The sequence below is a fragment of the Prosopis cineraria genome, unplaced genomic scaffold (genome assembly GCF_029017545.1).
Source record: "Prosopis cineraria cultivar Desert tree isolate PC_DT_omini unplaced genomic scaffold, ASM2901754v1 PC3, whole genome shotgun sequence".
In the NCBI taxonomy this organism is placed as follows: domain Eukaryota; kingdom Viridiplantae; phylum Streptophyta; class Magnoliopsida; order Fabales; family Fabaceae; genus Prosopis; species Prosopis cineraria.
This window is the reverse complement of record NW_026555334.1, coordinates 8,275,963-8,288,138: the sequence shown is the minus strand read 5'-3', so window position 1 is coordinate 8,288,138 and position 12,176 is coordinate 8,275,963. Positions and strand designations below refer to the sequence as shown.

General features: G+C 32.3%; 2 protein-coding genes across 2 annotated transcripts; one reads left to right on the top strand and one right to left on the bottom strand.

The window, feature by feature from the left end:
- Positions 1-1,607: 1,607 nt before the first annotated feature.
- Positions 1,608-5,121, bottom strand: LOC129306813 (uncharacterized). Its single transcript, XM_054947560.1, has 4 exons — positions 4,804-5,121; positions 4,462-4,588; positions 2,586-2,754; positions 1,608-2,100 (listed from the first exon to the last, which is right to left on the bottom strand). Exons 1-4 carry the CDS (start codon positions 5,038-5,040, stop codon positions 1,881-1,883), a joined length of 753 nt encoding a protein of 250 aa, XP_054803535.1. The 5' UTR covers positions 5,041-5,121; the 3' UTR covers positions 1,608-1,880.
- A 6,567-nt stretch (positions 5,122-11,688) lies between these two features.
- Positions 11,689-12,176, top strand: LOC129305351 (NDR1/HIN1-like protein 6). Its single transcript, XM_054945404.1, has 2 exons — positions 11,689-12,018; positions 12,156-12,176. Exons 1-2 carry the CDS (start codon positions 11,689-11,691, stop codon positions 12,174-12,176), a joined length of 351 nt encoding a protein of 116 aa, XP_054801379.1.

Sequence of the window (12,176 nt, the reverse complement as noted above, 5' to 3'; positions counted from 1 at the left end):
TTCTGGTATATATTTTGCTGCGTCATTTTTTTAGTTCGTAACCATAATCTGTGTTAACATGATATCTATTATCAGCAAATGCTTTTAATTTAGGGTCAATTCGAGAAACTGAAAGTGTAATTTAATTATGACATGTAATATCAGTGCATGATTAGATTGTTGAAATCTGTGTGTCATGGAGGCAAACAAACATCGTGACTATCAATGAAATTAAGGGAGAATTATATATAGGTCCCAAATATGAAAATTAATTACCCTTCGATCCTAGTCACCTGTAAATGGGACTGGGGAAATAATTTTTTTTTTTTCATTAGGGATTGGAACTTTACTGTAATTCTTCCAAAAATAATTTCACTCATGGTCAAATATGAAGTTATGCCTTTAATACATTTTGTTCCCTACTTGACCCTTCGATCTTTTTTTTTTTCTAACTAACCCTTTGATCTCTTTAAAAGTGTTAAATTACCGCTTTTCCCCTTTTGGTTAATGAATTTTGCTGTGCACCTTTTTGAAATATAAAACCCAACATAATTGGGTGAGACCGGGATTATACTTATGTCGTTAATTAAAAAAAAATAAACATCAGTATATTAATTAAATAATAATTATAAAAGTGTAATAAATATTACGCAGAAAAGTTACAAATTCACTACTAATCAAACCGAACGTTTCAAGAATTCTAAGCTATGTTCATTCAAATGTTTCTAAAATTAATGAGTGGTGGAGGTTTTTGTTATTTAAAGCATGAATCTTAGTCTTTTTGTGAGTATAGTAATTCAGTTAAAAAAATTGACCATTTGCTCTCGTATTTTGGAAGAGATAAACTCTACAATTAGTAAAGCCTACTATTCATGCTTAAAAAATAAAAAATACAAAATTCCGTCGAGCAATAGCATGAGCTGATTTGACTTGCCAATATGTCTTAGCCACTGTAATTTCCGGAGTTATTGGAAGACCCCCAAACACAAATATATATATATATATATATATATATATAACAAGTAATCTAGGCGCAGGCGTTTATTAATTGACTACACTTAGAGATTTCCTTGATCTTCAAATGCCTGCCGGCTGCATGGGAAGAACAAAATGTAGAACTGAGACGATGACTTGGAAATGACTATCTACTTCCATAGATAGCCGGTCACCACGGAATGGTGCTTGTCTAGATGTTGATGGTTCTGTCAAGTTTGTCGGTGAAGTTATTTGTGGAAGACAAGTCAAAGATTTAGTGGGAAACTGTATATGTTTCACGAAGAAACTTGGCTACACATCTTGTCATGGAGATGAATGGTACTCTTCAAGGGCTCAGATTCTGCCGGGAATAGGCCTTTGCAAAGTTATGGTTGCGTGTGACTGTTGAAGCAGTGAATATAACTAACAAAGACAATGTTAGGAGTCAAATACAAACCCTGACAGAAGAAATTAGACACCTCTTGATCAAGAATTGGAAAGTCACTGATACATTGAAGCAAACAATTGTGATGATTTTATGATACCACCTTTACAAAGGAATGAATCAATAAAGAAAATAGAAGTACCTAGAGCAGTCTGTTTGGTATTTTTCTATAGAGCATTGCCATAACCTTATATTTTACCCTTTAAAAAATATATATATATACTCGACATATCATCAAGCCAGAAACCAATATATGGTGTAATGTAACCAATATGTGCAATGCAACTCTACAATCAAGAAAAGGTACATCACTCATCATTAGTGGTACACAAGCATAGGGTAAACTACAGAGCCTAAACTACTTTCATTCGATTCTTTGTCAACACTCTTGACCACAAATGGTATTCCAGTTGTAACAATGTGGTCAGACTCAGTGGCATGGTGGTACATTAAGTAGGGATCTTGATATCCTTTGATATTGTTAATCATACTGCTGTCTTAACTGCATCTCTGTTTCACTTTTCCAAGTTGCATGAGATGACTGGCCCTTCATCCTTTTGGATTTTTCCTTGTCTTTAATAGTTGATCCTTTCTTCTTAGACTCCACGCTTGGATCCTGCGGAGGGCGATCGCCACACACAGGGCATACCATTCCTCGTGCACCGGAAAATGTCTTGGGAATCCCACACTGCAAGCACATTCTAAAGAAAAAGCCAAGTTCTCATATTAGAAGCCAAAGAAGAGGCATATATTCGGACATGCATGCATGTTGAACAAGAGACTAGATCACAAGTGAAACGTCACTTCAGCTTATCCCTCAATTCGTTCTACAATTCAAGTCGATGTCTTCTCTGTGTCTATTTTGAGCATCTCCAAATAGTAAAACCCTATTTTGGTTGCTGTCAAAACCCTATTTTGGTTGCTGTCAATATCAATTCCATACCCCAAAGACAACTCATAATCGTGGGTACGAAGCAACAAAATCTACGGAGTACGAAGGTGATAAGGATGATGCCATCTTTTGAGGATTTAATTAGGGATGATGTCGTCTCCAAAATATGCCTACTTAGAACGCTTTCACAACAGGAATGCTAAGTGCTTTAAGTACTCACTACATTCAGCACTAATATAGAGAAACCTTAAAAAAAAAAAAATTGCATTAGTTACGAAGGGGACCATGTATTACCTCAAAAGGTCTGCAGCATCTTCGGCATTAGGATTGGTTGCAGTTGCCACCTTCTTGCCTCCTGATGATGCACCCAAAGCAGCTGGCAATGGTGGTTCACTACCATTGATGTCACTTCTTACTCGTTCATGGATTCCAACAAGCTGAGGTTTAGCCTCAACCACAGCACCTAAAACAAAGCATTGATGGTATCCTTTTGCAATGAAAATTCAATAGGAATTATAACTAAATGGAGAAACTGATTAAATATCATTGTATTTAATGAAGTACAGGCTGAATTAACTTGTCACTTTAATGTAACAATACTTAGCAAATGATCATGTCTCTCTACTACAACAATAATAAACTTCACCTCACCAAGTGAAGTTGGTTACAAGGATTGATCTCACAACATGGTTGTGTCTTGGATTTATAACATATATATTTGACAGAGTTATTTTAGATGTTGAAAGCTTAACACAATCATCCTCAACAGAGGCAACTATGAAACATAGGCAGAGTTGAATAAACCTATCCCTCTCAATTGGCAATTTCCATAATCCATAGCACAAATATTTAGCAGAAATTAAAGCAATTGTCGCCAAAAGCATTTTCCAAGGGTAACTCCTTAGCATTTGAAACAATATCTTCAAAATTTGTTGAAGGCTTCCCAATAAAATAAGAATAACGAAACAAAGGAAGCAAAAGAAAATATTGACTTGAAACAGTTCTCCAATTTACGTGTTCATCTTATGATGACTCATCATCTATAATGACTTTTTTGCGCAACTAGTTATTAATTCTAGTTTGTTTCACCATGAACTGCCATGTATTTACCATTATACTTATTTACTAGTGATAGAACAAGTTGATTTTTCATCTGAAAAATTGTAGATAATATGATTGTGGCATGTTTGTGTCAATGCAATGGATTTTCTAGCAATATCAGCAAATACTCTATCATGTCCTCTAATAAGTGTCAAATTAATTTTCCCTACATAGAATTCCTTTAACCAAAACTTCAAAAATGGAACGACAAAATGCGTTCCAAATAGTCCGAAAAGATCCACAGCATATTAAAAAGAACTCCAACAAGCCGAATCCCACAACTATATGGGGAAAATATAATCTGACATTAATTTAAGACCTAATAGAGCAAATGTAGGCTTTGCTAGAAAATCCATTACATTGATTCACACGAGTGCAACCCAACCAGTATCGTGCTTTGTGCCTCAATAATATTAAGTATAATTTTTCAAAAAAAGAAAAGAAACCAAATTGTGCAATCAGGGGCAGATAAGTAGAACTGTCAGGACACTGGGGTTCACAATGAAATCAACTAGAATTTTAAAATGGTTAGCAAAAAAAAAAAAATCATTATAGATGAGTGCTTATTACACAGGAACCTGTAAAAGGATTTATAAGCATCTCAGTTGAAATTTTAACTGTTTTAATTTAAAAACTTTTAAGCTCTAAGAAAAAAATACATAATCTGGACGTAGAAATCAATATCTTCTTAATAAATTGACTTGCTTTTATAGCTATAACTACAAAACTAATAGTTGCTTAACAAAGTGACTTGCTTTTAAAGTTCACCGTTGTAGAAGTAAATCACAATAAGAGAAGTAAAGATGTCAGAAGCGAAGCATGTCAATGCACTGGTGATGTATGAGAGGAACGAAAGAAACTGAATAATGACAAATGAAATACCCAAAATACAATAGTTCAATACACCAAAATACTCAAGGGTGATATCCTAATAATTCCGATAATAAGCCTATTTGTAGGCATTCTAATAAAGAACTAAAGAAACACTGATAAACATAAATTACAATCCAAAATCCGAACTGAGATATGAATGAGCCCACAAAAACAAAAAATAAATACTGCACTTTACCTGAAGGTAAATCCTTCTTCTCCCTGCGATGCCTCCGGCCACCATGCCTTCCTTGCTGTTGATCAGCTTCTTTAGTTGGGTTATATTCCTCTACGCTATTGTTCAGAAATTGAGGCGGCCCAGAAACCTCCAGAATGGAACAGAATCAATCAGATGTTCAATAAATGACAAAATTGAAGGGTTCTTTTTCTGCTTCCGTGTTCCAGACGAAGAGAAGACAAAAATACTGTATCTTATCCCCCTAATAGAACAATAACAACTTCCAATTTCCCGCATTTTACAGATAATTCACTGCAACCAAACGATACCTTAAAAAAAGAAAGAAATTAGGGTCAAAATTACTTCGGAGAAGGCGTCAAAAGCAGAGGGAAGTCCGGGCGCGGCGGAAGGTTGTGGAAGGTCGAACATAGATCTGTCGCGGAGTGAAGGGTGAGCAGCTACGGAGGCTTCGCCGCCGTCGCTGTCGCCGACACCGCCGTCGTCATCCGAGGAATTTTGATAATGGGTCCCATTACCGATGGTTCCTTGTTCTTCTTCTTCTTCGGCCGAAGAATAGCCTTGGAGAAGAGCCAAGCTCATTGGGTCTTCGGAAAGCTCCGAACTTAGCAGAAAACGAACCCTACAGCGTTACTGAAGAACTGAAGACCTAGCGAGAAATTATGCACAAGGTGATAGTCCAGTTGACATTTCATTTTTTGGGGTCAGACCAAAAAAAAAAAACAAAATTTTGTTAATTGTTTTAATAATAATTGTTTGGGGTTGATAAGTGATTATTATTATAAATATTATATCATATTATATCAATTCTATTATACTAGTATTATTTATAATTGATAAATAAATATTACATTTTACATTGTTTATTAAATTGAATGTTAATAATATTAATATTAATAGTAAATAAAAGTGAGCATCTTGTAATTATTATATTGATGACTAATTTGAAAATATATAATACAACATCAAAAAGGTTTATTTCATTAAAACTATTTTTTAATAAAGAGGCCATGGTGAAACATCATCTTTAAAAAGAGGGCTGTGCATACTGCATCGGCACTAAGAAAACATGCTTTTTTTTTCTTTTTAAGTATTCTTGATGATTCAAATAAAAACGTATAAGCATTAAGGTTGTTATTAAAAATAGACAAAACATTATTCTTGATTCTTATATTTTTCTGTCTACTTTTTTAAGCGTTTTAAGTCTTTATATTTTTTTTCATTTACAGCATTGATTCTTATAATTTTAAAAAATGTTGACGTCACACAAACAGAATTAAAATTGCTAACATTCACCATCACCATTAAGTTTGTGCTGAGTTGGACTTTTTAATAAACAAAATAAATTTAAAAAAAACTACAATAGGTAAAAATAGGTTGACATGGAGTTAAAAAAACTCTCAACTTAAAATATTTATAAAATATCTCAAAAAAAATTTAATCTTAATTTTTAGACTTTAAGATTCGCAATGTTTTCAAAAATATGTTTTACATTTTCTTATAATATAAAAATAACTAATTTTGAAATAAAATTTGAATTTTTGTAAATTTGGGCTTAGCTTTGGGTTGGGTTTATTATAAAACAGCTCAAATAGCCAAGACTAATTTCAATAATCTCTTCAAGCTTATTTAGACTAGCATGAACACCCATATTGTCCATTTTTAAAAATAAATTTTTATTTTAAAATTAATTATTTTTATATTATAAAAAATGCATAATATATATTTAGGATACTCAAAAAATTGTAGAAAACCTAACTTTTTAAGGGGCTCTTAAAGTTTAAAAATCAAGATTAAAATATATTTTTGAGATATTTTATAGGCCCTTTTGTATAAGAAGGGCAATTAAGTGGCCAAAATTATGTATAATGACAAAATTGATGATGTGTGTGGTCAATTAGGTGAAAAGTATTTTATTGGATGAGTCGCTTCCTTGTTAGCAGCTAATGACATAAGGTTTGATTTGAGGATGCTTGGATGTGGTAAAATGACATTTAAGTTGTCAAATTGCATCCAAGTGTCCAATTTTAAAAAGAAATATCGAATTGTGATGAAACATGTGTTATTAGTTTGATTTTAAAACAAGCTTTATATGGGCACTTAAGCCACCCTAATCAGATATCATATTTAAAAATAACGCATGTCGAAAATTCACATTAATGAACTATCATGACGACAGAAAAACTATCATATGCGCCGCAGCACATGTTGACATGTCACTGCTCATGACATATAACCAGAATTAATGGATTTGTATCATATGCTGCAACATACACTATTAAAAATATACATTTTACGTCACTTTTTGTAAAAGTGATATAAAAAAAAGAGACGGTGGCAATTTTGTAAATAAATGTTGAATATTTAAGACTATCAACGTTACTTTTTTAAAAAAGTGACATACATAACTTACCACATCACATTTTTAAAAAAGTAACGTTGATAGTCTTACATATTCAACATTTATTTACAAAATTGTCACCGCCTCTATTTTTTTACCATGTTGCTTTAAAAAAAATAAAGATTGTAGAAAATAAATTATTTTAAACTATTAATTTCTAAAAATTTTCACATTGCTTTTTTAAAAAAGTGACATGGTAAGTTATCCATATCGCTTTTTTAAAACAAGAGATATGGATTATAAAAAATAAATTATTTTAAATTATTAATTTTTAAATATTTTTTACATTTCTTTTTTAAAAAAGTGACGTGGAATACATGGATAACTTATACTTCGCTTTTAAAAAAATGGACGTGGGTTGTAAAAAATAAATTATTTTAAATTATTAATTTTTAAACATTTTTGACATCCCTTTTTTAAAAAAGCAACATGGGTAAGTTACCACGTTGCTTTTTTAAGAAAAAGAATGTGGATATTAGAAAATAAATTATTTTAAATTATTAATTTTTGAACATTTTTCACGTCACTTTTTTAAAAAAATGACATGGATTATCACTTCATTTTTTAAAAAAAGTGCATAGATTATAAAAAATAAATTATTTTAAATTATTAAATTTTAAAATTTTTCACCTCCCTTTTTGAAAAAAGTGACATGGATAACTTACTACCAAAAAAAAAAGGAACGTGGATTGTAGAAAATAAATTATTTTAAATTATTAATTTTTTGGACATTTTCTACATCACTTTCTTCAAAAACGACGTGAATTTCAATCGGTTTTTTAAATCAGATTGAGCTCCTCCCACGTTCTATCATTTTGTATTTTGAAATCTAACTCTTCTTCCTCTTTTCTTTCGACGACAACAAGTCTCTCTTCTCCTCCCCATTGCAGATCTCTCCTCTTCTCCACACAACAACTCTGTCTTCTCCTTCCCATTGCATCAAGATTCACAGCATCGAGATCTACAACTGACAAGTTGGATAGAGACCCAAGGCTAGCATTCAACAGTGAGCATTTGATAAACAACTCTCTCTTCTTCTCGTCTCCTCCTCTTTCTCCCATTTGATAGACAACTTTGAGACCCATGGCTGAGATCCATGGCTTCCCCTCTTCTTTCCCTAAGCAAGAAATATTTGGTTAGTGTCACTTTCACCAACAAACTCTTCTTCTTTGTAAATATTTATGATCTCTGCTTGAGCTTTTTTTATTATCTTTAGCTGCTTCATCAATTTTGATGTGGTTTTATTTTTCTTTTATTTTTTTTAGGTTCGTGAAATCTATAGCTAGCTGGAATAATAAAATGAGAATGGAAAATATTTAAATTTAAATTATTTTAATATTTGTTTCAGGAGAAACCACATTCCTTTTTTTGCAAAAAGCAACATGAATTCTTCCTTCATAAAAGTGATGTGGATAAGTTAACTTTCTATATTACTTAAATCTATGTCTTCCATAATAGGGATGTGAAATGCCCGAAAAAAGTGATGTGAAAAGCTCTTTTTATAGTAGTGGTTTGTGACACATGCCATGACATATATCTCAGTTTACCAAAAGTTACAATTTTGTCCCTGTGTTTTATATTATGGTATTCATGCAATGCTAATGCTTCTATTGTGCATAGATACATATAGTTAAGTGTATAAACTATGTTTTAAAAAAGATTATTGGATCCCTACTTTCTAATAATAATAACTTTCTATATTTTAATAACTCTAATTAAGCATTCGCATTCGGTGCTCATCAATGCTTTCCTGGCCTCTATTTCAGCCTAAAATAATCCCTGCAGTTCTTTTAAATTAATTTTTAAATAATTTAAATATTATATCTATTAAAATGAAAAATAAAAAATTTAATATTAAATCTAGATTACTTATAATACATTTAAATGATTAATTTATAAAATTTATAAATTTTTTAATATTAAATTAGGTTATTTAGAGTATATTTGAATTGTCTAGTGTCTATTCCGATAGTCAAATTATAAAATTATAAAAATTTTAATGTTAAATTGGATTATTAGATTAAATATGTGCTGGTCATATTGATATTGAATTGATTTATTAAAATTTTAAATTTTTTTACATTTTGTATATTAATAAATATAATATTTAAAATATTTAAAAATTAATTTAAATGAACAAAATAGATCAATTTGGACTGACGCCGTGATTGATGAACACGAGTGATGAGCACCAAATACAAGTTCTATAATTAATTGGTAGTTCGAAAGCTTGAGGACTTCTGGTTACCTAAGTTTGCCATGTGTGCATGAGTTTGTACTGTTTGGAGAAGGGCATTACACCTCTTGTGTTTTTTCCCTTCCTCTATTGAAATTAGACTTAGCTCACATCTAATTTATTTTAGAAACGGGCTATGTGTGGTGGCATGTTGTACATCAAGCCAATGTGCCATTTTGGCCACCCTCAACCTCGATTGACTCGAACTTTATCCCAGTCTACTTTTGAAATTGCCTAAAGGTCCAACAACCTTATTAGCAATTCAAAAACACCATTAAATCATAATCATCCAAACTTACTAATTTATCCCTTTTTAACACTTAGAAATTGAAAATTTTGAAATTGAGGATGTCACACCATCACTGCAATGCGGCAACAACTTAACACTTTCAAGACTTTCTAGGAAAAAAAAGGAAGGAATCTACTATTAGATGGAAATAGTTAAGTAAGAGAAGGGAAGATGGACCTTCCTAAAGGAATTTAAGGATGTACGAGATGCCAATGAGGTTGAGAACTTCTTATGGAAAATGGAGTAATATGCTAACACCTTGGGGATAAACAATGATCAAACTAAAGTACATACCATTGCTTAGTTCCTTGCTAATAATGCCATACTATGGTGGCCAAGGAAGCAAAGAAATAAAGCTCTCAAGTTCTCAATTCTCTCATGTGTTCTAACCTCTTTGCCTATACTTTGAAGGTTTGATTAACTTAGTGAAGATTAATAAGTTGATCAAGTTAAAGTCGACACGGTTTAAGGAAAGGGTAGTTCTAAAGCCATTGCAACTAGCTCTAGCGAGATGAGGGCAATAGGCACTAAAAAAAAACAACAAAATTGAATGGCGAGACTATGAAAATGAACTTGCAAACTCTACAGCGAGGTAGAGTTCAAACAAGCTAGACAGTGGGAGAAAGACTTGATGGTGACTCGGCAAGGTTTCCAAGATAGAGTGAGGGAGAAATTTAGGCGAAAGAGAAGGCATTTCAGGTTTCTGTTTTTTTTTTTAAAACCTCCCAAAACTACGTCATTTTAGGATCGTGACAAGTAAAAATTATAACCTGGACAACTAACTGTCAAGTTATCCAGGTTATCAACTTCTTTAGTTGGGTTATATTCCTCCACACTATTGTTCAAAATTGTGGGACGAACTAAAGGAGCTAATCGACAGCAAGGAAGGATTCAAAGATGGAGAAAAGATTGAGAGAGAAGTAAGGAGGAGAGAGACAGTTGTGAGCTCTCACAATAAAATATAAAGGGGAGAGAGAAAGTGAGTTTGGCAAAAGAAATAAATAAATAATTGTAGCGGTACCTTCATGTCATCCTTTATCAACATGTATTGATGCCGTTTGGAATATTCATTAACGGAAGGGACTAAATTAAAGCTTCAACTCTATGAAATATAAGCATCTAATAAAAAGGAAAACAATTAAAAGGACCTTATTCAAAAAAAAATCCAATAAAATTATAAAGATGGACAGATTAGTTTTCCCATCTTAAAATTGATGTTCACAGCATATGTTTGACAAGTTAAACTAATCAATTATGCCTCTACGTCAGTTTCAAAACCAAGGTTAATTAAGGTTAACAGTCAATCTTAAACTTTTAAAAAGTTCTTTAAAACAAAGTTAAAAATTTGAGATTGAAGTACATTCAAGAAGTTGATTCTGAAAATATAGCTCAAATTAAAGGACTTTCTCTCACCGTGGTTGAGGGTTTTATTTCTATTAATTAATAATTTTGTTGTGCACTAGTAAATTTCAACTTATTACCTTTAATGATCTAATGAGAAGTTTTTGATTTTATAAAATATTAATTAAAATTATTTTTTATTGCAATATTATTATTCTGTCTTTTTTAAAAATTTTATACCAAGTAAAACCTTCCAATTATAGGACTCATAGCTTCTCTTTAATTAGTATTTAGTAGTTCCACTAGCAATTCCCCCTCCCCCCGCTCTTCTCTCTCTGTCTCACACACTCTTCTTCTCTCTCATCCATCAATCAGAATAGAGGACCTGCAACCCTAACCGGTCGATTTTGGATCATCATGCATGAACAACACCATCAAACTCTTCTTCTTCCTCCTCCTCCTCCTCACTCTGATCATGAGATAATCTCTCTCCATGATGATAATTATAATAATATTATTAAAATTAATAATAACAATAATACCCTTCATCATCTACAATCCACTTCGTCTAACCTCATCACCTCAATCTCCTCTACCACAGCTTCAATCACAAGCCTAAGGATTGTCCAGATTCCATCAGACCAAGTTTATTGCAGAGTCTTGCCTCCTACTAATAACAACAACAGCATTTCTTCTTCTTCTTCTTCTTCTTCTTCTTCTTCTTCTTCTTCAGATCATCACAATTCAGATCATAATAATAATCACAGATCTCATTGCTTCTCATCCACCTGGTCGCGTATCTTTCTCATCTTCATCACTTCTATTCTGCTTCTCATCATCATTGTTTGTATACTTTACCTCTCACTTAACCCTAGAAGCCCCACCTTCATCATCCAGAGTCTCTCTCTAAAATACTTATCACCACAGAATAATTTTGATGATAATGTTACGTACAACTTGTCCATGGAAGCTAGTAACCCTAATAGTCATATAGGGTTTTATTATTTAAAAGGTGGAAGAGCTTCACTTTCTCATGACAAGCAAGAGATAGCACGTGGGTTGCCTCCTGAGTTTTATAATGGAAAGAAGGAGATTAGGGTTTTTGATTTGGTGCTCAGATCTTCATCAGAAGCATTGTCTCAGGTATTTGCAGAAACTATTATGAGGGATGACGATGATGCTGGTAAGTATTCAAATGGGAAAATCCCGCTTGTAGTGTTCATTCGCTTACCAGTGAAAGTTAAAGTTAGAAAATTGAAGTTGTGGAAGATGAAGATGAAGATCACTTGTGATGTAAGTATATCTCTATCATCATCGTCACAGAGCAATGTAGATTTAAAACCTCACTATTATTGTAAAAGTACAATACATTGAAATATATACTACAATTAATTAGAGTGATTATGTTCCCCCCCCCCCAATTTTTGCAGTATGCGTATAGATACAATTGA